The sequence below is a fragment of the Gallinula chloropus genome (assembly GCF_964237585.1).
Source record: "Gallinula chloropus genome assembly, chromosome: Z".
In the NCBI taxonomy this organism is placed as follows: domain Eukaryota; kingdom Metazoa; phylum Chordata; class Aves; order Gruiformes; family Rallidae; genus Gallinula; species Gallinula chloropus.
In genome coordinates this window covers 75,118,744-75,146,584 of record NC_140089.1, presented here as the reverse complement: position 1 = coordinate 75,146,584, position 27,841 = coordinate 75,118,744, and the positions used below count along the sequence as shown (strand labels likewise).

At 38.7% G+C, this 27,841-nt stretch overlaps 1 protein-coding gene across 1 annotated transcript in view; it reads right to left on the bottom strand.

The window, feature by feature from the left end:
- Positions 1 to 3,734: 3,734 nt before the first annotated feature.
- FYB1 (FYN binding protein 1) overlaps positions 3,735 to 27,841 on the bottom strand; it is a 41,420-nt gene continuing 17,313 nt past the window's right edge. The window contains exons 3-18 of the mRNA XM_084277882.1: positions 26,144 to 26,193; positions 25,020 to 25,039; positions 24,243 to 24,289; positions 22,735 to 22,852; positions 20,972 to 21,128; positions 18,738 to 18,882; positions 15,011 to 15,039; positions 13,786 to 13,855; positions 13,105 to 13,245; positions 12,391 to 12,422; positions 11,254 to 11,334; positions 9,608 to 9,699; positions 9,140 to 9,302; positions 5,629 to 5,662; positions 4,494 to 4,525; positions 3,735 to 4,370 (exon numbers count right to left, since the gene is read on the bottom strand). Coding sequence (XP_084134008.1) covers positions 4,348 to 4,370; positions 4,494 to 4,525; positions 5,629 to 5,662; positions 9,140 to 9,302; positions 9,608 to 9,699; positions 11,254 to 11,334; positions 12,391 to 12,422; positions 13,105 to 13,245; positions 13,786 to 13,855; positions 15,011 to 15,039; positions 18,738 to 18,882; positions 20,972 to 21,128; positions 22,735 to 22,852; positions 24,243 to 24,289; positions 25,020 to 25,039; positions 26,144 to 26,193 — 1,234 coding nt within the window. The 3' untranslated portion in view covers positions 3,735 to 4,347. The remainder of the gene's footprint in view (positions 4,371 to 4,493; positions 4,526 to 5,628; positions 5,663 to 9,139; positions 9,303 to 9,607; positions 9,700 to 11,253; positions 11,335 to 12,390; positions 12,423 to 13,104; positions 13,246 to 13,785; positions 13,856 to 15,010; positions 15,040 to 18,737; positions 18,883 to 20,971; positions 21,129 to 22,734; positions 22,853 to 24,242; positions 24,290 to 25,019; positions 25,040 to 26,143; positions 26,194 to 27,841) is intronic.

The window sequence follows — 27,841 nt, the reverse complement described above, 5'->3', positions numbered from 1 at the left end:
GTTTGGAGGACTGTGCTCCTATCCTGGGTGAATGCCTTCTGATAAATAAGGAATTCTTTCAGGACTGGTCTGGGTGTCTCAGCTTGGCATGTCCCCAGACCATAGACAGATGAGGGTTTAATTCTGGCTAAAGTTGTAGAGCTGGCTCAAAACCATGCCAACAAACTTGCTGCTGACTTGGGAGACAGTAAATGATGTAAGTGGAGATGATAATGGAGACCATTGAGTTCTAGAATTTGTCCCATTTTTTATTAATTTTCAGAACATAGTCTAAACTATTATTTAAATTAAATTTTAATTCCCTATCTGCCCCCTTTTAATTATGGTAGACATGGTATATTTATAATAATAATTTTGGATGCTAATACTTTTTAGAACACAAGGTGTTTTTTTCTCTTTGTGTGTAACCACATGTTGAGGTAAAGGAGAAAATAGTGAAAGTCCTAATCTAGGGAAGTGCTAAAAGATATCATTAATTTAGCTTCAGTAGTTTGGTTTTGTATTCAGAATCAAGGATCTGCACCACAAATCGCCTGCCTTCGTGCCTCACTTTCATACATTAAAATGGGGATAAAATATTTTCCTGTCTCACAAGATAAATCCATTGCTGTTCACGGGAATCTGAGGTATCTTTGTGATGAATGCTATGAGAAGATAATAATTCTGGGTGCAATATAAGTTTGGGAAGATTTGCACCAAATAAAGGAGTGGCCAGAAACTGAATGAGCAGGGCTGAACAACTGCCTTTCTGTTAACCCTCATCCAGCCGAAACACTAAATGAGGGGGATCCTGAGGAAAAAATATTGAGGCATCATGTAATCATAGACTGCACACAGAGTTCAAGATGCACCCACACAAGGAGGCAGAACTGAGCCTGTGCAAATGCAAACTCATTTCTTACATCTCCCAGTATTGGAGTGCTTCACTCTGTGGTGAAGATACAAGCGAAAGCCTTTTGCTGTAGGACGGTCTGTAGGTGCTGTGCAGAAGTCGCATGAGTATCTTTGTATGGGCCTTTTAGCTTCCTCAGAAGTTATCTTACTTGACATGAAATAAACACAGACACACAGAGATGCACACATGTATGCACACACCCATGTTTACACCTCCTGATGCACACGTGTACATATATACACGTGCTTACACCTGTGCCTGTCATGAAGTAATGTAGTGGTAAGGCCTACTCTCATTCACATGGCAAACCTAGGCTCCTCCACAGAATTACCTTCGCCTTACTAAAGCACTGATCTTCGCAGTTGAAGTGGATTATGCAACGAGATCGGACATACAGGAGGGTTTTGTTACCAGCGTGGGCGGAGTAGCCAAGGGATCTGCAATTATGTGGATCGAGAATATAAACCTCTTACACAGGAATGCACAGGAGATCAGCTGCATTCCTGCAGTCCAGAGCCTGTGGTAACAGCAGAGAAATGCTCTAAAGCTCCTGAATTAGAGAGGTATTTTTTGCCCTCCCACTTTTTGTTTTGCTTAGCCTGTTTACTAGGATGGCATAGAGGTACAACACAGATGGAAACAAACTCTGTTTACCTTAACTGGGGTGTTCATACTGAATTCTAATTTTTTATGTCAATATTTTGATGTTTTCACTGCGGAATGTTTCAGTAGGCATAGTCAAATACTCCAGAATTACAGATTGAGTTTAAGAGGGAAAAATATCTAGGGAGAGAACTTTCCTTTTCTTTCTTTGTGATTTTAAAAAGATAATAGAATAAATTACACTGCCTATGTATAGATTTTCCTGTCTACATTTAGTTTTCTGGATAGTAATTATTGACAAACAAGTGCCACATTGTAGTTGTGATGCTTTTGCAGGAACAGTAAAGTTGATTTTCACTGTAAGTTGCTCAGTGATAATTTTCAGAAGTTGTTTTTCAGCTACGGTTGTTCCACTTTGGCAGAAGATGGTGTACCCACATCTATTGTCAGAAAGCACACTTTTATTCAGAAGAAAAAAAAAAAAGCATCCAGTGAGTGACATTGGTATATAATGAAAAGAATACACAATACCAGTGATTTTTTTCAGTGTGTAGTACCTTATAAATACATTCCAACACCCTGTAACAGTCACATTATATTTGATCTGTGCAAACAATGCACAGATTTTTAGCTTAAAAGTATCTTACAATTACTTCCTTTGATGAATTAATGTATTAAATGACCAATACAGTCAGTATAATCAGTAAGAAAATACAGTACCTACAATATATCAAGGCTAAGAAGATGGAAAAGCTTTTAAAAATATATGACTGAAAAAATCTTACAAAGAACAAAATTCATTTCTTTTTCAGGGGGACAAAAGAGGTCTGTTTTCTACTGAAATAATTTAATAGATGATAAACTATATTCAAAAGGAAAAATCCTTTGTTGGTCTTACTGCAAAACATTAAATTCTACTATGAGTTAAAACTAAAACAAGATTGAGCATGTATGTTAAAATTTAAAACAAATGCTTTTTGAGATGTTTGTGTAAAGAATGAAACTGTTTATCCTACTGTTAACTGACAAATGATTGTGTATTTCAAAACTATTTATCCTTTTGGTCACTTGACAAGTGGTTATGTATTTCTAGATGCCTGTTTCCCTATCACTAATTTGATGCAAATACCTTTTTGAATGCCCCTGAAAAATAAACCACCACCAGTAACATTGCCAAAGAGCCAGACACATTCATTGTACTTAATACACAAGGTTGTTGGGTGCATACACATAAAATTGGTATTTGTATGCCTGGATGCTGGTTGAATAGCCAATATAGAACAGGAAACTCAAGTCTGCGTATAGCTTTTCAGTGTGTTATCAGTAATTTTAAATACAGTATAAAATAGCTTATAGGCTATTATCTCTACAGTTAATTTTATGTTTGATATCCCCATAGCATTATACCTCCTTAGAGATTTACTGTATTTTGAACTATCAATAAAAGCTAGTTGTGTAAGATAAAATCTTAGCTCTGGTGAAAGTAAGACCAAAATCCACTGACTTCAACAGAGAGATCTTTTGTTTATGTTTATAAGCTAAACTTGCTACATTGCACTGGTTGGCACAGTGAACCTTACTACCCTTGAGGGAAGTGGGTGACTCGATTATCAGGAGCAGTTACGCTCATCCAGCCAGATTGGTTGTTACAGGTTTTTGGTTATTTCACTCAACAGCAAAAGCATTACACACTACAAATATGTGTTCTGCTTTCTGCACATGTGCACCCTCTTTGTGGTGAGTTCACTGTAAACATATTTTTATTTCTGTTCTGATATATAAATGCAAAATTATTATGATGATTTGTCTGTTCATTTTAGTTTGATTTGCTACTTTCTCATTCAGATAACAGCATTACCAATGATGTTTAGGAATAAATGTCTCTAGAATGGATAAGCATGGAAACATTTAATTTCTACACTCATTTAGCCAAGTCTAGTGTAAAATATAGCACTGATAAGAAAAAGATACTATCAAAATGGTATGATAAATATACGTATATTTTTAATCTAGAAATTATTTCCAACCATTTTATCAAGTCCATTTTAATGCCTAAATTACTACAGTGACAACAGCAACATATCTTCAAACTAAACAGAAATTAAATCTTAACCTAAATGTTTTGAATATATTTTGAGCAACACTATACTATAAAGTAGTCTTCTATCTCAGAGTGCTTCATGCAACACATACAACACTTACTATTTTTCTATTAATATTAGTCAAAAAGCACTTACAAAATGGTCAAATAAAATTTTAGAAGACAATCATGTATCCCAAGTACAATGTAGAAAAAGATACTTCTGCAGTAATGGTAGGTGGCTGTACATGTCAGTGTAGCTAACACTATTGCAGTTGGAATGGCCGGTCAGCAATGTATTGTCTTCTCTGATGCCCACTTCTGATTTCCTGTTTTCACAACAGGATGTTATCCCCAAAGGAAGCTTTTCTTTTCAGGATACTGTCTTCCTCAAAGTGGCAGTCGGTGGTGTTCAGTAGTCCAGAGGGCTTGCTGTCCTCTGTATCCTTCATAGACCTAACTGGCCTCTTTGGGTATGGCTAAGTGAAGAACTGTTTTTACATGGACTGTCACACACATGGAAAGGAAGTGGAAAATTATAAGCTTAACTTCAGCTCATGATCCATGAATTTTAATTGCTCCAATAAATGGCAATACGAATGACATACAAAGCAAGGGATGACAAAAGCCTGAAATCCTAAAAAAAAACCGTTAACTGTATGTTTAGAAGAGTGCAATCAACTTAAATGACTTCTCTTGCTTTTGTAATTAGGAAGTCCAAAACAGATTTTGATCTTCAATGAAGTTCTTACTTGCATAGAATTTTGCATCAGTCGTTATCATAGATGCAATCTGAAATGGAAATAAAATGCAAAAATATTAGCATTGTGTAGTACGTTGATAAAGGATAAAGTTATTTGTTGTAGTTGAATATATTACTCGTAGTTGATGTATTACTTGAAATGTTTCACCTACCATCACCAATATCATCATAAATCTCTCCATCACTGTAATTTGAAAAAAGAAAAATAATGTGTTAAAAATTGAGACATCAGATATCACTATTTGCATTCAGATACAAAATAGTGTAACTATCCAGGAATTCATTTGCTAGTTAGGAAAGTGCAACCTTTGTGGTTACAGTACATTGTCGAGCAAGACAGGTCAAAGGATTTTCAGTGAACAGTAGAGCTGTGTTATTTATTTTTAACATAAAAACCATGCTTTATTGAAAGGTTGGGCTTTTAAATTAAGTTTTTAAGAAGCTATTCTAAAACATTCAGAGATATTTCCATACAAAGTGAACTACACGCTGATTTAATTAAAAAAAAAAACAACAACAAAAAACCCAGAAAAGATGAGTAAGAAAAAATAAATCAGCATACCCATGAAATTCTCACTTGTTTCTGTACTTTGCAATGCCATAATGGTTTTGTAGGAGCAGAATTTTAGATTATTAATTTAGGTAATGTCTAGAAATGAAACTTGCTTATTGTACAGGAATTTTCAAAATATGTCACTTGGACGCATGAACAAGCCCCTGGAAGCCGGTAAGATAATTTAAATGTCAGTATAAGTTTGCAGGCTTCAGTTTTAAAAGTGTCATCTGATTTGATATTTATGGGTCTAACATAAAGCCCATTGAAGGAAACGGAAAGGCTTTGATGAGAGTTTTAGATTAGAATCTAAATGCTCAATGAGCACCATGGAATTATTTGAGGCAATGCTGAGCCAAATCTGCTCGTTTCCAGTAAGACTGAAATAAAATCAAGTCTAAAGAAAAAGTAGTCCATTTTAGGTAAACATTTGAAATACACTTAATCACATTGAAGTGCTTATTGGTAATCGAATGTAATACCAATAATGCTTAATTTGTGTAATTTTTCATGGTTTAAAACAGAGTTTATGGTTAAGCAATGAGGAATGGGTCCTTGGAAATTTTCCAGCATGAATGTATGTGACTAGCTCTTCAGAAATCTAAACTCTGTAAAGCAACTCAATTTCCAGGACTAGAATGGCATACTAAAATAATTGTATATCAATTTTATTTAACAGTTTAGAACAAAATGGAGTGTTATAATATTTTTTTAAAAGATCGCTGTGTACTTACTTCTCAACTAAATTGCTTCTCAGAACATAGCCACCTGTAAAATTGAAATATAGATGTATTTAAGTTATTTATTTAAATGCTCATGTTATTTCTTATGTTGCTAACTCAAGTGAAATGCAGTCTTCTATCTCTTTCAGACAGAAGGACATAATAGATGGATAATAATGTACAGAGGACATATAATTGAAGAAAATTTTGCTATGTCCAGTCTTATTTTTAATAATTCTTATCTGCTTGTTTAGTATAACATGTTGCCTTAGGTAGGGAATCAGAATACTACAATGGCTCCAAGACCAGTTATATGTCTATGGTGCCAGGTAGCTAACATAGTCATAAAATGTCAATTCTCTTGTTTCGTTGCAGTAGTTTCTATTATGTAGAAAACTAGTGCTGAAAGGAGAAAATAGTCGTACAGGTTATGCAAGATTAGGTTCTCATCTCATAGTTTAATTTCTCATTTGCACGCGAGGGGTGTGAAACAGTAGTTACTAACACAAAGTATAGTATAGTTCATAAACTCTAGCTCAAAAATGTGGTATAATAATAACAACTACATAATAATATTTATAACAATAAACAACTGAAATATATCTATTTTCCTACAGGGACAAAAATGCCTTTTAAGATTTATACACCAATTAATTATCACTAACTGTAATGGCTTTAAAAGTTTGTAATTGTGTCATTAGTAAGAATTTTTTGTATAGATAAAAAAAATGTCCTACTCCTCTGTGGAATTGCTAATTAAATCAGATAAAACTACACATATTCTTCTTCAATATATTTAATCTCTGGAAAATATAACTTGTTGTCTTTGGTAAAGATACCTACTGAAATACTTGTCAACTGGCATAACATATGCAAATAAAGAGAAAGCCTTAATAATAATAGCATATTTGTAGGTAAGCATTAGTACATTGGTACAAAATTAGGACAGTTCTAAAGGACAAATGTGATCTTGTCTTATATTTAAAATTACTATAGAAGTTTCCTTCTTTTTTTATTAGGAGCTTTAAATAGTTACACTAATTAATTGCTATATATAAAGTAGATTAGTGATTTTCTCAGTGAGGGCCATAATACATAAAAACCACTGCACTTTTAAAGAAAACATTTATTTTACACTAATCTGCATTAGTTTCTGATTAAGACTTAAAGTTATGTGAATGAAATTCATTCTATGCATTTAATATTTGGTTGCAGCTATGGAAGATACCATTTCCTTCGTTTGCCTGTATTTGTATCTTTGGGGTCATGACAATCTGATACTTAAGTAAATTCATTTAAAACTTTTGTGTACCAAAACTGCAGGTAATCTGCAATAGTCAGAGACGTTGGTGCTACAGATTTTCAGCCACCTGCATAGTTTTCCAGTAATTTTCAGGACTTCTGAAGTCTCACTGGGAATACTTTAAAATAATTTGGCTAATCTAATCTTCTCTGTTTCTTCTTTTAACTTTCTCACATGAAATACAGGAAAGCAAAATTTCTTTGCTTACAGCCATGGTGTACAAACACAGGGTGCTGGCAGACATGCATGTGCCAGTCCTACTGCTGCAAAGCATAATCTAGGCACTTCTGATGGGCTCTAGACCCTATATATATGGGTAATAAAGCCCTTGTTGATCTCATACTCTTTGAGACTTACTTAACCAAAATTAAATGCCCAAAGTTTCAGATTCTAACTAATTTATTCATATTTATGTGGCTTCCATAATGAGGAGCAAAGCAGCAGGTCAGCACACACTGTCTTGATAACTTGGTACCACTGAAATCTATGATGCATCAGGCCTGCTACTCTCTGACAGTGTAAAGGCAGCTTGAAGAGGACACCACTTAGATTTTCAGGCACTGAAATCCCTTTATAGCCTAAGGTTTAAGTAAAGCCCGTGAAAGTAAATTGAAGGCTTTTCTATATTTCAAAATACATGAGTTAGACCAAGGCATTAGTAAGAAGGAATTTGAGAAAGTAAATGAGAATCAGTTCCTTGCTTCACTTTTGAAATTTCAAATAATTTATTAACAAATAAAGCAAGTGATAGCAGAATATGTTCCAAAGATCATCAGACCTTGCTTAAAAAGGTGGGAAGACATAAGTTGTAATTTTTTTAACTGCTGATAGAGGCATGAAGCTACAGAAGTGCTTCGTGAGTTAATGATCAAACGATAGAACTCGTGCAAGAAAATAACAGAAAGATCTTTAACTCTTGATTTGGAGTCTATATGAAGAGTAGAGCAACTAGAGCAAATAACCAAAACTCGCATGTATTTAACTGAAGTGGGATTAAAACTTCACTAATTAATGAGAGAATCAAGAGATCCATTCAGAGGTTTTCAGGAAGGATATTTTTATTTGTTTTGCTCTCTTATGCATAGCAGAGCAGTAGCTCCTGTCAGTATTTGAAAGGCTTTGAAGACTATGTGAGGAAAACAGCCAACATGAACTACTTTCTACTTTGTTATTAACTTGATTCAAAAAAACGCAGCATTGAAAGCTGCTCTTTGGGAAGCGGCTACACTAGTGCAATCCGTATTTTGAAAACCATATGTGTTGTTATGCAAGAAATTCTTCCTCACCCTGCAAGCCTGCCAGGAAGACTGCTATACTCCAGACTGTAACAGTTGAGTACAGAAGGGAAAAAAATAGAAGGAAAGTGGCTGAATCCCTTTCCAGAGGTTTATGGCATTGGACTGTCTTCTACATAAGACAGAGGTAAAAAGCAAACATGAGCGGAAGGATGCTGCCACTCTGAATGCAGTCTGTTCCTACACAAAGTGAATTTTCATTAGGAGATTGGAAAAGTACTGTAACAGAAGCATATTCAGAAATCGAAACCAACAGTAGATGGTCCAGACTTCTCCAAAAAATGCAAAAACTTCTGCCAGTGCACACCCTGGCCAAGAGTTTCAAAGAAATGCTGACAGGCCTTGTGCAGCTCCCAAAACCAGCAGGCATGCCAAGGAGGACATACGCCTTTGATCAGCGGCAGGCTGGGAGGAAGGCTCAGAGGCAGTTCTCCATTCCCACCCCAAACCCCTCCAGCCTGGTGAAAAGATTAACTCCATCTCTGGAATCCAACGCAAGAATATTGTTACTGATTTTCCCTTGTCTGCAGTCAACGAGAAAGTGCTTCCCAAAGATGCAGTAAGGATTTTACTTTGACTAGGTTCTGTGGGGTGTCATGGCTGTACTCTTTGGGAAATTAGAGGGAGACAGAAACAACAAAACATCTGGCAGTCTTAGCTGATGGAAAGCAAGATTTAGATAACTAAGTTGTCCTTTTTCTCACATTTTCTATCTGTTGTCTACTGGAGTTTCAATTTTTTTTTAAGGGAAGCAGCTCTTAAACCACAGTAATAAAATAATAACAGTCAACCTCTTGTCAAACACCAGGCAAAGAAAAATACAGGGATATGCTTTAATGTGACAGGGAAGAGGGGTTTTTATACTTCCTGACTCAATCATTCTCTGACAATTCAATTTGTATTACAGCTGTTTAGTAAAACTTACATTTTCCATCTTCGTTCCTGCATAGGACCTTGGTATCATCTGTACTTTGTATAACTTCAAGAGATTCACCTGGTTTAATTTGTAAGTCTTTAGGTCCCCATTTTCTCTGGGGCACATCCTGAACTGTGGTTGTAGAGTAAAGAACTTTAATTTCACCTTCAAACTGCAAAAATAAAATAAAGAGATGGTGGTTAAAAAAATATCAACATAAAGCTTGTGATCATGTGTTTTGAGATATTCTCATTTATTACTAAATTTGGGGAAATCGGGCAAATAATTGCTTATGCCATGTAGTGTGTACCTATGCTCGTTATTTTGACTGACAAATGCTCAGATCACTACTTTTACAAGTAGTAATACTTTACTTATCAAAGGCAAAATAATGGATTATTTGCAAATTGGGGTATACGAGTTAGAGGAAACCAGGCAGATATTTGAATCTTTATATTTTTTGTAAACAAAACTTACTTTGAACTTTTTTCTGAACTCTTTCTCTTCTTTTTCCATCTTTTTGTGCTTTTGTGCATCTTTTTCATCTGATTTACTTTTTCCAAAACTTGCTGGTGTTGAACTAAAGCAAAAAATTACAGAAAAAATCAAAATTAGCAACACATCTGGGGTACTGACAACCTTTCAGATCATTTTAGTGAAAATGCATTAGCCTTCATGTGTCTTCACTATGTTTTTCTTGCTCTACGAAACTACTGTGGATACAGATTCGATTTCAAAAGAAAAACAAAAAAGGTGGGGTTGTCATTCCTACTCTTCTATTTTAATAAGTTCTGACCTTAATATATGTATTGATACATGTGATGATGGAAAAGTACTTGAAGTATCTACCTGCTACAACAGTAAGTATTTTACTTCTACCAAAAATAGTTTAGGTGAATGGTACTCAACACTTTAGAATCTCTAGGCAAGGGGCATTTTTTGTGAAGTCTACGTTACCTTTGTGTAACAGGTTGAGTAGCACGTGTCCCATTGTGGAGGCAGCTGACCATGTTAGCCTTTTGTACAGCTGCTGAGTTAGTCCCTGTGGTGGTGCAACCCCCCTCCTCTTGAACCCCTTTTCTGGGCCACATGCCAGGGCAGCACACCGGAGCGTTAAGGCACCCCCTTAATGTGCCTGGTTCTTGCTTCACTTGGGAACCGTAACAGCCTGGTACATCTGTACTTGGACCATGACGGTCTTGCTCCCCTATTGTTTGGGAACAATAAGGACTATCAATCACCTCCAGACAGCTGGTGCACCTGTACCTGGGTCATGGCCCAAAAGGGGGCGATGGCCAGAAAAGTTCTGAGTCTGTATAACTGGTGGAAAGTACCAGAATATTTTGCCATCTGAGCTGGGCCAAAGTTGAAAAGTACCTGACAAAAGTTACTTATTGTGGACCTTACAAATAGCAATTCTAAGTGAGACCCTCTGAGCATTCCTGGATTGCAACTGACTGTGACCAGCATCTCCCTTGTGCTGGGATGCCTCTCGGGCACAAACTCCTGGAAGGCCAGGACAAGCTGGCCTCCTCGAGTCTCAACTATCGCCCACTGAGGAATGGTAATGCACTGTATTTACTCCAGACCTGAGGAGGGAAATGTTAACTTTTAGCTAGCTTCCTTCCTCCAGCTCCCTACCTATCTGTGTGTTTAAATACACACAGTTACCTTCATGAGTGTGGGTGACGCATATTGTTGGGCCCAAATATTCTGCCTGTATGTACCTGTATGTTTTATGTCTGTCAGTCTATCTATCTGTCCACTTTGATTTTAGATACCTTAGGCTAAGTCAGTGTAAATCTTATCATCTTCAAATCTGTAATTTTTGCTAGTTTTATCATAACATATTTTACTGAATTTCTTATAATTTTTTTAATTAGACAATCAATGAGTGTCAATAAAATTCAGCCTTTGATTTAACTCATCCTAATAATAAATTCTGAAGCCATGTCAAGCATCTTAATCTACAACAGTCTGATATCCCCATAGAAGACCTTGCTACACCAGGGAATCCGCATTACAGAGAACTGCAAAGCCTGACAACAGCAAGTAAAGCATGTATTAAATAATTTGAAAATGCTTCACAATACATTACAGATTTCTAATCAGGGGAGTAATGCCCATTTTCACTTGCCTGAGTTCAGGTGGTGGAGGAGGGAAGTCTGAAGAGTCCACGTCATCATAAACATCTTCTCCACAGTCTGAAACAATAGTGTTTAAAGGAATGGAAAATTATGTGATCTTTCTAGTAGTGAATACATTGTGTTACGATCAACAGTAATGTTGCTAAATTGACAAGAAATTACAGCAAGTACTGTAGCCATTTATCTTCTGTAGTAACTGTGGGTTCTCTGTTTCGCACCATGTACAGTGCAAAATAAACACCAGCCCACCTTTTCAGAATAAGACTGTATTAATAATAATAGGTATTCACTGATATTTTAATCTTCTTAAGCTGAAGCAAGTTGTAGCACATGCTGGCTAATGCAATAGCCTTTAATCTTCATTTTAATTAGTCCATTTCCCACTGTGTTGCATCAAAGTATATTTTTGGGGCTTGATGTTAATGTACACTCAGGCACTGCAGCAGTCTGGTCAATGCACTGTTGCTTAGAAGTGGGTACAGATCACATGTATGTTAGCTTTTAGGCCATCTTGCAATGCCACAGCAGTAAAAAGATTTCCTACCCCAAGAATACACTTTGAATCACATTCAGCATATTTGTAGAGAGCAAGCAATTGTTCGAGACCTCAATCCAGAGATAAAAAAATCACAGTAGGAGATAAAATGTTTAGAAGTCAGTTCAGGCAACAGCCTTAGAAACTTGTAAGAATTTGCTTTTTGTTCCGTGGCTGAGCTCATATGTGTATGTTACCTTACAAAGACACTGCAAGTCATCAAAATAACAGTCAGCATATCTACTTTTGAAGTCTTGCACTAAGAGCTTGTTTCCAAGTGTATCTGTTCATACTTCACGTCAAATAAAATGAACTGGTGGAAGACTCACATAGAAAAATTGGCTTCTTAAAAAATACATTAAATTGTTTTCTAGAGAGCTTGCAGTGTATTTATATTTCCTTATATGTAGCCAAATCAGTGACAATATTTGAAATTTGTTTGCTGGAACTGGCTAAGCAATAGGAAATCCTGTTTCCTTCCTTGGATGTATTTTTGTGACTAATATGATACAGAGTAACGTATACAGAAAAAAGAATCAGGAATCAATATGGACACTGAACAATAGGCTATTAATTACCTTTTTCAAACTGCTTTCTTGAAGGAGACGTGCTGGAAAAAAGAAAAGATGTTCATTAAGTATTTATATCTCATTAATAGGCTTTTGCATCATTTAAAAAATTTAAAAAACTTGCAACACAAGGGTTCCAAGTAATCTCCAGACATTGTGAATCTCTGCTGACACCAGCCATACTCATGGTCTAAATGTATTTTTACCACTGAATCAAAGTAAACTGGTTCCAAACTGAATGAGAGAAGATGGTGGTACAAACATTGGTTGTTGATTTAACATATAGGCAAGATGGGGATAAGACAATATTTGCTATTTTCTGATTGGCATATTATTCCTAAAATTTGGATTAATGGGACTAGATTCAGCAGTTTATCTCAGCTACATTGTACTGATGAGCAAAGTACATTTTAACTGAGGATAAAGCAAACTTAGATCACCAGAATGGCACAAAGATGATGGATTATTTCAGTGCTTTTGAACAAAATAATTTTTTTTATATTTTAATTACCACACTTATGCAATAAATAGAGCTTGTTAAGGAGTAATTATATTTTGCAGGTGAAGAGAAAGGACGTCAGTGTTTTTGCAGAAAAGTATCATCCTGAGCTGTAATTTGATGCATGATTCATTAGGCTGCTGTGAGAACATGTTAGTAGCATGTGATCAATGCTTTATTAGAATTAGTTAATGTGCACTGTGATTTTTCTGGCAGACTCTTACAACAAATCTCCATTATCTTCTGCCCCATTGACTTTGGTTGTTTTTGCTCGTACACTTTTCTTTTTGTCATCTTTGACCTTTAGCTTCTTCAAGATTCCCCAGGACCAGATACCATTCTTATCTTCATCCTGTGATACAGACCTTTGGAGTATGCATGTAATTATCACAATTTAAAATGTAAAATTTGTTTTTTAAAGGTCTCCATTTATGTGCAAAATTCTCATTATTGTCAACAATATATATATATGTATATATATATACCACAAGGTGAGGACACTTGCCTAAATGCTAAACACTAAAATGCTAAAGTATAAATATGTATGTTAGATAATTTTTAGATATTGAGATATATTTGCTCATATAGAAGTTAATCTAGAGGCCTACTGTTTTCATATTGTTACTCAGCAAGCTAACATTTCAGAGCTATTCTGTCTAGTTGGGGCCTTGGGGATTTTCATGATTGCAGCTGCTTTTACTGACATACCAAAATTAATTACAGAACAAAACTTCTCTACAAAAACGGAAGAACCTTTTTTTTCTTTAGCCTCTCAAATCTATCCTGATTTTAACTAGCTTGCTGATCATCCTAAGACCTCCTAATTATTATGCCTAACAAAAAATACAAAAAACTTAAAACACTCTGTTAAAGAAGTAAATTCTTGAAATTATATAAAAACTTACTTAGTTGCAGTATCTTCATCATCAATCCCATCATAAATTTCTTGATCAGAAGGAGGAGGTGGGAACATCTCTTGAGCAGATAAAACAGTGAATTAATGCATTTATATTTAATGCTGATGAATAGGGTATTCATTACTGGCCTTTTAAGTATGTCAGATGTGTGTGCAGTTTGTGCAATATCCTTGCAAGTGGAATCTTTCTATAAGGCAGCACGGCCTATTTATTAAAACCGTGATTTAGACTTGTCCCAATTGTGAATGCCATCCGCAGCATTTTAATGGGGCACTGATAATCACAAGAGCATGAATGTTAAAAATAAGTGCATTTGCACTGTATTTGATGGAATTCTAAATGGTTGATAATGACAACTGATGACTTTTAATTTTTGTGTGTGACTTGAGCGATGATTGAAGAGGTCAGACCAACACTCTCAGCAAAGTGACATCCTGCATTCATCCACAGATGCCAGAGGCAAGTGTAATGTAAGCTCCCCGTTTTGGTCTCAGTTCTGACCTTTGAGCCCCAACTTCTTCAGTGCAAGGTTAGCTCAGTTTCCATCTACAGTTCTAGCCACTGGTCAGAATGATCACTGAAATCTGTACTTAGCTGGCAGCAGCTTCATTTAGCACTGCCAGGGGATGCTTCTACCATGACTTGTACCTAAACTCTAAGCTGAGAAGATGAGCTGTGCTCTTGTGATCAACAGAGAGTGCTACATAAATACACGTGCTAACTGGGTTTGAATGTGTCTTCTTGACAGCGTGAAACTGCTGCAGCCATGCTGGGTAGGACTCCAGAGTATTGCTGAAACTGATGTTCCCCTTAGCTCCATCAGGAGTTCAAATGCAGCTTTAAGGGGTAGCACTTCTGGCAATTTCAGAACTGGGGTTCTCCTGCACAGATACTCTCAGTCATGTTAATATTTTGCCAATTATACTGGTGCTGTTTGTGGGATGATTTACCTTCACACACACACAGAAAAAGTTTCATCATCTTCTGGCATGCATCTGATTCACAGTATCTGAAGACAAAATTACTTTCTTGCTCAAAATCCCAGTTGTGGAAAGAAAGTTAATTTGGCCACTACACCTCATTTGATACCTGTTAGCTAACTTTTAGCACTCTTATGGGTGATTATTGCACCCTCTGAAAGCTGCAGAGCCTGAATCTAAAGGTAAGCAGTACACAGAAACAACTCTCCCCAACAAGTGTATGTAGAACTTACTTCCAGCTCCACTTTGGCCACCACTCTGACTGGAAAAGCAAATGAGAGACATTTTAGAGAAAAAAAAAGTCATCCTTTGTAAAAAGAAAACACTATCATCACCCATCACTTTGTAGTTACTGGTTCTAAACATTTTGGCTTTGGCACTTGTTGACATTGACATCTGAGCACTACAAGTTCTGCCGTGGAAGCTCAGACACGTGCTTGTGTGTTCTATATGAGCCACAACTAAATGTGCCAATTCTTCTCACGCCAATTTCTTACAGTCAAGTTATTTGCATTCTCACTAATGCTAAATAAAATGTGTCATCTGATTCATAAGTGAACTAGATCTTAGAGGAGGAGACATTACATTTTAGTACATTCACATAAAGCAGGAAAAAATACTCTGTTTTTTTTTTCCTTGGAAATAATTAATTACAAATCAGAAAAGAGAATTCAGAATATCATTCACAGTAATTTAAAAAGTTGTAAGAGAGAAGAAGATATCTATACCATCTTTAGCTAATGTAAAAAAAAGAACAGAATTTTATAAGTAACGCTGTGAAGAAATCCTCTTTGTATAAATCAGTGCAGGTATTTCAAGCCAATGAAGGTGCACATTTTCATACAAGCATAACATTTGTCCCAATTATTAATTATTAGCAACTGATAGTAATTTCTAATAAAATGTTGTTTTCAGTGAAGTGCAAATTGATGTCTGCAGCTATGACAGTTTAAGATATCTTTAAAATAAAATACAAACTGTGACTTAGGATCATAGGATATTTCATGTTGGAAGGGATCTCAAGAGGTCATGTACTCAAACTTGATGGGAATATTAATATCACTGAGCACTAGAGAGTGCATCCACACCCTTGAGATGACACCGTAAACAAATGAAGTTATTGATAACTAACTTTCACTGGGTGATACTTAAACTTCTAACTGCCTGTTTCTAACATTTCAAGGACTATGTATTAGCCCAGCATTCAAGTAATTGCAAAAAAACCCTAATAGGTTCACAGTAACTGACATTATTTCCAGGTTAGAGCCTTACTTATACATCAAAACAAAGTATCTGTCAAACTCTTGTGCCAAGAAATCCTGAAATACAACAGCCTTAGTCACATATTAATTTTGGAATATTAATAATACTACTGATAATGAGATAAAACTATTTGGTCAAAAGGCTTTTTTTAGTATGGCATTCTTACAGTTGTTTCAGAACATGGTGATGTATGTCAGACCTTCCAACGATTCATGCTCATGAACTGAACAGAATGCTATTAATCACTAGAGAAGATAAAAATGTCAAAATACAGCTTAAAGGATTTCAGGAACCTAAGCCATTCATTCATACTTCCAAGTTCCTTCCTACACTTATTCTAATACACAACAGTGAAGTATTCTTGTTTGGTTTTGAATTCAATAAATTTTCTAAATTCTTTGCATTGAGGTAGCTAATTATAGTGCTTGCCATAGTGGAAAGGATTGGTCAAAGATACTTCTGAAACAAAGTACCCAATACTCAGATTACCTAAAACCTAGAACAACTAAAGCAACTCTTCTGGATGGGTTATGATGCTATGAGACAAATGTGCAGGGAGGAAAACTGATACTGAGTGACCTGGAAAAGTATGAGACGATGCAAATCTGTATTGGTTGCATAAAGAATGCCAGCCTCAAAGCCAGTCTTTCTAAGCAGTGTTTCTAGAGCTCATGAGGACGTTCCAGCAGCTGAGGATGTTATCTACCTGGACTTTAGCAAAGTCCTTGACGCTACCTCCCACAGCATTCTCCTGGAGAAACTGGATGCTCATGGCTTGGACTGGTGTACGCTTCGCTGGTCAAAAAAACTGTCTGGATGGCTGGGTGCAAAGAATTGTGGTGAATGGAGTAACATCCAGTTGGCAGCTGGTCACAAGAGGTGTTCCCCAGGGGTCAGTACTGGGGCCAGTTCTCTTTAGTATCTTTATCAATGATCTGGATGAGGGGATTGAGTGCATCCCCATTAAGCTTGTAAACAAGACTAAGTTGGGTGGGAATATTGGTCCACGTGAGGGTAGGGAGGATCTACAGAGTGCTGTGGACAGGCTGCATTGTTGGGCAGAAGCCAGTTTTATGAGGTCAAGGAGGATCAGTACTGGGTCCTGCACTTGGGTCACAACAACATCAGGCAGCACTACTGGCCTGGGGAAGAGTGGCTGGAAAGGTGCCTGACAGAATAGGACCTGAGGGTATTAGTTGTCAGCCAGCTGAACATGAGCGAGTAGTGTGCCCAGGTGGCCAAGAAGGCCAACAACATCCTGGCTTGTGTCAGAACTAGTGCGGCCAGAGAACTGCACTGGGGAACTGCACTGATGAGGCCACAGCTAGAGTATTCTGTTTGGTTTTGGGCCTCTCACTACATGAGAGACATCGAAGGGTTGGACCATCCCCAAAGGAGGGCAATGAAGCTGGTGACAAATCTTGAGCAATGAGAGTGATCAGGAGTTCTCCAATGCAGTGAGTGCTGCCATTGCTTTTAGGGTTCTTTATCCTTGCATGTTAGAAAAGTCAGTGTCTGACTTCAGAAACAAAAGGGAATTGTGCTTCCTGCAGTTGATTTGTAATCCTGCACATTTTGCATTTTGTTCTTGTTTGGATTGCAATACTGTATGCAATCTTTCAATAGTATGCTTTCCTCTTGAGTGTGAGTGCTTCCTGAATCCATTGCTGTTCTGACTACTTCAGGTTGAACAGCTCAGTTACATGTCCCTGATGTAACTATCCATTCGTTTGTGACAAGAGCCTGCTTTGTTGTTGTAAAACGTGATACAAATCTGGGAGTGGCAAACACACCAGGAGGCTGTGCTGCCATTCAGTGACACCTGGACAGGCTGGAGAGCTGGGTGAAGAGGAAACATGAATTTCAACAAAGGCAATTTGCAGGACCCTCCTCCTGAGGGCCCTGCACCTCAGGAGGAATAACCCCAGGCACCGGTACAGGTTAGGGGCTGACCTGCTGGGAAGCAGCGCTGCAGAGACAAGCCTGGGAGTCCTGGCAAAGAACAAGTTATCCATGAGGCAGCAACATGCCCTCACAGCCAAGATGGCCAATGGTACCTGGCGTGTGTTAAGAAAAGAGTGGCCAACACATCAAGGGAGGTTATCCTTCTCCTCTACCCTGCCCTGGTGAGGTCACACTGGGAGTGCTGTGTCCAACTCTGGGGTCCCAGTTCAAGGCAGACTGAAGAGAGCCCAGTGTAGGACTACAAGGGTGATGAGGGGCCTGGAGCACCTCTCATGAGGAAAGGCTGAGAGAGCTGGGTTTGCTTATCCTGGAGAAGACAGAGAGGAGATCTGATTATTGGTTATAAATATCTAAAGGGTGGATGTCAAGAGGCTGGGGCCAGACTCTTTTCAGGGGTTCCCAGGGACAGGACGAGGGGCAATGGGAACAAACTGGAACACAGGAAATTCCAATACAATATGAAGAAAAACTTCTTCATTGTGAAGGTGAGAGAGCATGGGGACAGACTGCGAAGAGAGGTTCTGGACCCTCCTTCTCCAGAGATACTCAAAACCCACCTGGTCACAATCCTGTGTAACCTGCTCTAGGTGATCCTGTTTGAGTAGTGGGGGTGAACTAGACCATGTCCAGAGATCCCTTCCAATCATTCTGAGATTCTGCTATTCCGTCATTTTCCTGTCTAGACTGACTGGGGTGAATCATTAGTTCATTTCATGCATGCTTTATACATACCTGCTAATACTGTCTTGCTCTCCAACATCATCATACACTTCTTGGTCACTTTCTGGCTGTTTCACAGCAGCTCTGGTAGATGGTTTTTGCTTTCTTCTTAAAGAATCATAATCAATCTCCACCATGGTGGTTTTAATGTATCCATCTAAAATAAATGAAAACATGTAATTAGGAAGTCATAGTTCTAAAGCTCATGGTAAAGGGATGAGTTTAATAGAAGGTTCACAATCAATGATTTAATTGTTTTGTGTGATCTTTGAAAACTTCCAAAGAATTGTCTCATTCCAAGCAGCCTCAGCTTGAGTCTCCATCTGTCTACAGAAATATATATCTCAGGCCTTCCCCCAAACTCTTCTCAGCTTCATTTTCTGTGCAGACAGCAGGAGTCATGGGCCAAGCTCCTTTTCTTACCTAGCCTTTGAACCACTGCAGTCTTGTGGCACATTTTAGGGCAGTCCATGACAAAAAGATTCTGACCAGTCAGTAGGAGAGAGAGACATTTTGCACCGATTTTGCTTCAAGTTGGTAGGCACGCTGCAGCCACATTGCTATCCTCTCATCCCTGTATCTTACCTAAAAGGATCTGGTTATACCCCTGAGTGCAATGGCTCAAGAGAAACCTGTGTTGGAGCAGTTGGACTGAGGGGAATTTTAGACAAGCAAGAGAGCACGAACCAATTTTCTTAAAGGTGAAAATGCATTTCTTGAAAATGGAAAATCCCCCACCCTGCTGCTTCTGAGTGAACCCAGTTTTCAGTCTGCTTCCCCTCCAATCTGCAACACATTGTTTTTTTTCTTTTGCTTAAATAACCAGAACTGCTTTTCCTCTGTTGTTTTATCTTCCTCACAGACTATTATTGACCTGTGAATATTTCAGGTCGAAGCATTCGTGAAAAAAATTTGATTGTACCATTGCCACTTGTCAGTGGTACAAACCTTCTACATCTTGCAGTTTTGCTGAGGTAAAAATAAGTTTATAAAAAGTAAATTAATTAAAGGTAAATTAATTAATTGGCTGCACATGCTCAATAAGATACCGTTCTCTGAGCCCTCACCAAGCTTAATTTTCCTATATACAAAATGGTCCATGAAAAAAACTTGAAAATACCACAGGAAAATTGGTATTGGAACATCCCTCTGAGATCAGCATCGCTGATCCCCTTGCCCAAGCAGGTTGCTAGAACAGGTTGACCAGGACCATGTCCCACCATGATTTGAAGATCTCCACGTGTGGAGAATCCACCACCTCTTTGGGCAACCTGTTCCCTTGCATGGTCACTCTCACAGTGAAGAAGTGTTTATTTATGTTCAGACAGAATTTCATGTATTTCAGTCTGTGCCTGCTGCTTCTTGCACTGTCACTGGCTACAACTGGAAAGAGCTTGTCTTCATCTGCTTTACACTCCCCCCTGCATCAGATACTTAAGAACAAGGGGTCTCCTTTGAGCCTTCCCTTCACCAGACTGAACAGTCCCAGCTGTCTCTGCCTATTTTCGTATGAGACATGCTCCAGTTCCTTTATGTCTTCTTACCTCCAGTAAAAGTGCTCAGCTGGTATTGTCCAGTTCTACATGTATGAACTGTCTTACTGAATTTATTGTCATTTTAGCCTCCTTGAATATCAAGCAAGTGCTTTAGTAATTTTCAATGATTTTATGGGTCAGTCTTTTAATGTGCTTGTTACAGCCGGGGATGATTGAGCCCTTATCATACTCATAGATCCCCTGATGATATTTATAAAATTAGAGAAACATTTTGGAATTCAGGCAAAATCTAGAAATCAGTTAGAAACTTTCTGTAGGATTAGGATTAGGAACAAGACAAACTTGCCCTTAAAACAGGAACTTATATTCCCTGCTTATATTTTAGATATACCCATGATGTTTTTTACTACAAAGGCATTAAAAAATGCAATCCTTATTACTTGCACAGAGACAAATTCTGATACTATTTGAAGGCTGACATGGAATTACTTCTAAATAGGTCCAAGAAGATTCCAACATATTGTTTCTAAGTTATCCTAGTGCTTGTAGATGTTACATTATGTTGTAAAATAACTTCCTGCTATGAATTAAACCTTGCATGCCAGCTAAGGACAGGAAGGTGAGTTGTGGTAATTCTCTACTTCGGTGGCCAGTGACTCAGCTGTCGTGAGGCTACACTGCGGTGCAATGCTCACGTTTGCTGTCATGCAGTGAAAACATACAGGAGCACAATGAAGAAACAGAACTCACAACATCCTTTTATCCTGCCCAGCCACTTTCCTTCTGGGTTGTCTGTGAGACGAATGATTTCAATCTCATCACCCTGTTTGACAGTCAGCTCATTCTTCCCTCCTTTGTGGTCAACACAAACTCGTGCCTGATGAAGGACTTGGATGGGTCCCATTAGCTGCAGAGAAGAAGCAACAAAAGAAGCCACAGATGTGGAAAAATTTAGTTCTTTCCCAAACATTCAGACAAAAGACAAAATAACTGTAATGATGACTATTTGTTTCATTGATATTTAAAATGAATAGTCTAGGCAAATAAACAGGAAGACATCACTCCTACCTACTAAACCACCCAGATTAATAATCAGAAATGAAAAGAGAGGGCAATGGCATAGCAGTAGAGCAGCTGAAGAAATGACTGGCAAATAAAAAGACTAAAACCAACAGGTTAACCTCTGAAGCCTTTCACAGGTTCTCAAAACAGACATATTTTTAATTCCAGTGGGCAGCTCCATGTAGTTCCAGCAGAACTACTCATATGAGTAAATGTTCATAAACATAAATAAGTCTACCACATAATGTTCTGCATTTACAATTATACTGTATAAATGATCCTACAAGTACTTACAAGAGATGATCACACTGCTTACTGGAATTCACTTTGTGAATTCTTTAGTATGTGTTATGGAGAAACTATTTGGATCTCAGTATCTGTGGCTTTAAGATATATGTGATCTTGCAGAGGCATGTAGTTGTTTATAATTATAGACTACCTCAGGAATATCTATCCTGTATAGGTGGTGAAGAAATGTGAAAGAAGATATGCACTAAAATATACTTGTTTGTATTTAAGAATAATAACAAACTTTAATGGCTGCAAGAAAGCAGCCTGCAGTTTGAGAGCATTCAGTGCACTAACACCTACCCTTCATAGAAGCTGTCCGAAAAATAGACTTGAGGCCTGAAAAATTCTGTCTAGGGCACTATTATTAGTTATTAGTAATTTCCTTTAATATTTGCTCCTCAACTCCTGTCAGTCTCTCCACAGCAGAACAAGGCCATGATGTGAGAAAATCACTGACTTTACGGTGCACATAGAATAATAGGAAAAAAGCCAAAGCCGCCCACTATGTACAGAGACACTGAAAGAGGCACAGGGGAGCTTTGTGAACAGGCATCAGTTAGCAGAAGGTGACTGGCAGATTTGTAAACTGTGGCACCACGCTGACCACCAGCTCTATAAAACCGATATGAGCCAGAAAGAACTGTCTCATCATTTAGCCCCTGGGCTTTGACAGTGACTTTGATATGTGCCCTATCCCATTCCTCCCCACTTAGTCTGGAAGTCCCTTGGGTCCCCTTAGAGGGGAGGTCAATGAGTTACCATGTAATGTTGAAATCGCTTAAGCTCTGGATCCTGTTATACCTGACTCCAGTGAAGCAAAACCCACTAAGCATATGGGATCCAATTCCCACGAGTCTTGATGCTATTTTAGCAGTGTCAATGGTTTTTAAACATGAAAAGTGAAAGGAAAAGGTTTTAAGGCTTTTTTTTTTTATATATAGAAAGTGAGAAGGGAATTTAACAGAAACTATAGAAGAACTGAAAAAATGTCTTTGCCCTAAGTACAAAGCCAGAGTCAAGCATGTGTCAATCAAAAAAAGGTAGCTAAAACCTTTATTCAGAATTTATCCAGGTGCTTGAAGTACCTACCACAAAAAAATAGATTGCCAAGCAATGCTTCATATGTGTCTTTGGTCAGATTACAAAACAAAAAATCTTACTTTGAACTTCTTCCTTATTTCCTGCTCTTTCTTTTCTTTTTCCTTTTGTTCTTTCTTCTCCTGGTCCATTCTTCTCTTTTCTTCCTTGTCCCGCTTCTTCTCTTTTTCCCTTGATGATCTGAAAGTGCATTGCCAGGACTGAATGTAGCTGTGAAGCAAATCTCACTAGAGCTTTCTTACCCACAGTTAACAGACAACTACACGTGATGGAAAAACATTTCTCCTGGTTACAGGTACAGATTCTAAATCTTAGTGTGGCTGTAACAGGTAGAGTAAGTAGCTCTTCCTCTTATGTTAAATAAATAATTCAAAGTGTCTGTTTTCAAGAGGACAATACACCAGAAAAGTTGATCTGGAGCTAAGAGACCGGCTCTACTTGTGCATGTCTAAACATCTCTGAGCTAATTTTGGCAAGCAAACTTGGAAACTGGTAGCAGTCTAGGTGGTATGACACTAGCTGCAGATGTTAAATATTTACCCAGCCTGAACTGCCACCAGACTGTGGTTTTAAACCTAATTGCAAACTATTCCAGCAGTCTACACAAATTACAGTGAGTCTTTGGACTGCATCATAAATGTGCCTATCATACCAGGGTACATTGCTTGCTGTGCCATGTACTAGATGATAAAGAGATGCGGGCTCTGGGATATAATTGGGACTGTAGCTGTAGTTCTGCCCTTCACTAAAACCATTTAGTTGGAAGAGCTATGCTTTACAAATCCTATGGAGCCTAATGAGGCTCCAACCTCTTCTGTTTTGGTACTATTTCGTGGCTGATATGCTCAAACTATATTGAAAAAAAGACTGAATGGTGATCACTTTTTAAAATTATATAATTTCAAAATTATCTACTTTCAAAGGAAATTCAACAATAAAATTTTGCTGAAAGTAATTCTAGATCTAAACCAAGGCATTTTAGTGTAGGAACCTCAGACACCTACTTATTCCAAGGAAATCAGAGCTTTTCTTTGACTACTGTCATACAGTGAATCCCATACATTTAGGCATTAGCCAGGCAAGAGACTCCCCAAAGTAAAGGGCTAAAGGGCAGAAGAATGACTAGAGATCATATTCCACCTCCACAGTGATACTAGGGAGCTCAGGCCATGAGAGCTGTAAATCCCATCTCTCATACGAGTTGTAAGTTAATTTATCTGCAAAGCAAGAAAAACAATCACAACAAAAGATCTATCTGGGACCATAGTTCCGAGGGGATGAGTTTACTTTTTCTTCTAGTCTGTAATTCCAAACAGTGCTGCAAATATGTTCCTTAGATCAGAAATCTGACTTGTGTTATCTAGATCATAGTAGTAACCTCATGGGTTTATTGCGGGAGTTTTTCCAGATCTAAGTAGGAAGCAACCTGTGAACAACCTGCCTTTTTCTGGGTGAAGTGAATGAACACAGTAATGCCTGGCAGGGACTGCAGTGGAATCACACTGCTGTGCCAGATGAAGTATCTCTGTCAGCAAGCTGTGCAATAGGTTATAGAGTTTAAAATTACTACCTGATGTCATTTATGTCTTCATACATCTCTCCATCACTTTCTTGACCCTATAAGAAAATTTCAGTTTTCAATGGCCTAGATACATTTTGAAAGACATGAAGAAAATCTACAGCAAAATGTAAATAGAGATTAATTTAATATTACAAACTCCAGTTACTACATTATTCAAACCCAGTCTTCTTTTTTCTGGCTTTGTTTTTATGATACCCCAACTATAGTCCTGCATTATTATTACAATCATACTAACATATTGCTTAATCCAAAGTGGATGTTTTAATTAGAGTTAGTCCTGGAATCCCTTTATCAGCGTTGATGATTGCACTGATGTGACAAAGGTGCCAGGGGTAGCAGCAAACTGGAATGCTAAGGATCTAAATGGGAGCCTGATAAGGGTCTCATGGACTGTTTTAGTCCTAATACAGCCAGGTGCTTAAAGGCATGATACAAACCTGTCCCTAATTGAAACAAGTGGTTTGTTACTGGAATATAACAGGGACATTTCAATAAATGAAAAGTCAGTGGAAATAGAAAGGGTGGATTTGATTTTTTTTTTTTAAAATCAATTTTTGGAATCTAGCCAGCTTTGATAATTAGTTCCAGTTTGCTCTGCTTACCTGTTTTTACTTCTGTCCTTCACAATAAATAACTGTTTGTATAATTTACTGTCAATATACTAGATTAATTCTGCAATTAATTTTCTAATGTGTTGATGGGATTTTATTAAATTTCTAAGGCTGTGCTAAGAAGGATAGGTTTATCATGGAGGATAACACTTACCCCTTCTGTACTTCCATGACCTATGTGACAAAAAATAAAAACATGATTTTTTTTTTTTCCGTACAGAAAACAATCTTGAGTGTTAACTACTTAGAAACTGCTAATAATACCAGTGGTATTAACTAGAAATATGTGCAGGTGTCTGGCTTTTAATTAGGTCATGAATGAGAAAAGTAGAGTTTTAACCAGATTGCTTTTGTAGTATGCTGTGGACTAGAAATACCCACAAAGTAGCATATTTCACCATGTATTTTTAGAAGTGGTGTTTTTTTAAAGGTTCTTTTGCAACACTGATGAACTTACCCATACTATTTTTTTGCAAAAGAAAAAAGCCCATTTATACCAGAAAGTCTTTGTAAAAGACTAAATAAATCCAAACAGCCCTCAAAGCACGCGCTTGCCCCAGCCCAACAGCTGAACAAGGAGACCAAAGGCTCTTCAGGTAACCTAGCCTTTAGCCTCGGCTGCAGAAGAAGAGACTCGCTGAATTTCCTGCTTCCTCCTTACTCTGCAGGTAGTTGGGTAAGAAAAGCGCTTGGGCTCAGTCTCAGCGCCACAGCCCACACTGCTGTGCGACAGGGATGGCTGGCTAGCACACTAAATGATGCATACTGTGCCTGGCACAGACCAAGTCCTCTCGACGAGAGATCAGAGGGCAGATTGAAATTCCTTGTGTCACAATCTGCTTCTCTGGCTGCTCCTGGTACAAGATCACGGACTGACTGCCTCTTATTGAAGGCAGGCCACAAAGCAACATTAAAAGCACTGTCAACAATTTATTTATTTGTTTTAATCAAGTGTAAAACAATGCCTGCTTCACCAGAGCACACGACTTCAGCTCTGAAAGAGCAGCATTCATTTTCATTCAGATTGGAAAATCTGGTAATTCACAGTCCCAGCATATTTCTGACCAAAAAAAAGGGGGACAGGTGAGATATTTAAAGCAGTTCCTGAAAGTCTGTCAAATTAATTACACAACAGTTAGTGTTATGAGACAAACTGCAGCACCATCACAATCAGTTGCACAAGTCACTCATGAATACAATATGCTTTGGCTTATTTTATAAATACAGTGTGCTTACAGCTTCATATAGCTGCCATTAATTAAAATGTGTGCAACTTACCCTGTGAAACAAATTCAACATCATCGTAATTTTCCTCATTTTCTGGACTTCTGCAAATGTGAAAAAACAGACATGTGAAACCTATGAGGATGGGTTTATAAAGGTGGCTTTATGATTGCATTTTCATACACCATTGTTCTGTTACTTTTTTCAGCTATTTTATACAATGTCTGGGTGGTTTGTTCAGCCCTATATGCTACTTAAGTGCCCATGAGATTCCCTAAATTGTTCTTCCTGACTGCAACTTGATTTTTCACCCAGGGACACCTTGTAATCCTGAGTATGAAAGGGGAAAATGAGCCAAAGGTGCTCAGATACCATGGAAGTGAGTGTGGTATGAAAAATATAATAGACAGATGGGATGACCAAATGGAAAGACTCTGTTGGGTTTTTTAACCACCTTCCCAGATGCAGGCTTTGTACAAAACGCGCAAGCAGATTTTTGCACTATTTTAAACGTCAGTCTAAGACTTTGCTGCTTGACTCGCAAAGCTTAGAGTCTCAGCAAGAAACAAGAAAAACACTGGTACGAGGTTAGGCCAGGTAAAAGGTCTGATGCTGTTAGATTTAAAAGTTCTCTCAGACTGAGAGAAGGAAGAAATTGAGAGCGTAACGGGTCCCTTCTGACTCAGGGTACTCTATGATTCTATGACTTAAGCTTTGTAACACCCTAAGACGGTTGAAAGAAAACTAGGGCTGAGAGTCATCATCAAAGGGGTGTAATCAGAGGAAGGGCTTGAAAGCAGAACGTGATTTTTTAAAACTGGCTTGATGGAGAAAGCACCGAGACAGGGCGAAAGAAAAGTTACCAGCGCCCGGGCAGGGTTTCCAGCCCTGTCGGAGCGGTGGCTGGGATGGGAGGCAGGAAGACAACCCGGAGGTAAATTCGGCAGGGGCCCTAAGGCAAAGAGGACGCGCTCGGCTCCCGAGGACTCGGGCGGGGGACACCGGGAGGGCGCGGGGACCGGTGGACAACCGGGAGAGCACCGGGGGGATATCGGGGCGTGTGTGTGGGGTGGTGCACCGGGAGGGCACTGGAGGGATAGCGGGGGCGCTGGGGAGGTACCGGGTGAGCACCGGGAGGATATCGGGGGCTGGCACTGGGAGGGCATAGGAGGGATACCGGGGTGCACTGGGAGGGCACCGGCGCTGCGGCCAGCAGGTGGGGCGGTGGCAGCGGCTCCCGGCGGCTCCCCGTCCGTACCGAGAGGCAGCCCGCGCGCTGGCACGCACCCCGTCGGTGCCGAGCAGCCCTCCCCGTTCCGTTCGCTGCTAGATGGGGCAACTGCCGGCCAGAGTGCCGCTCGCTGCTCAGCGTCAGCTCCTTTCCGGTCAGTTTTGACTTCCCTGTCACACATAAGTACTTTTAAGCCTTTGTTGCTGGGAGGTTCCCCTTTTGCGTGCAGCTCTTTGAAGACGGGTACAGAAAGGAGCCCCACATGTGACAGAGGCTTCTCACTGTTACCGCAGCAGGCCCGTGGTGTGGCTCCTGGTGCAGTTTCACAAGCAGCACTGAGCTCCGTACCTGCGGCTTGCAAAGCTGCTTCCTGGGTATCGACTGATCGACCTGACCCTCCTGGCCCTCTTCCTCCAGAAAAAAACAGGGGAAAGCATCAGTTATCGATGCAACTGATTTTCTCCCGGTGTATGAAGTCTTTGAATCCTGCTGGAGCACTCAGAGGGCTGTCTGTTCCCTCC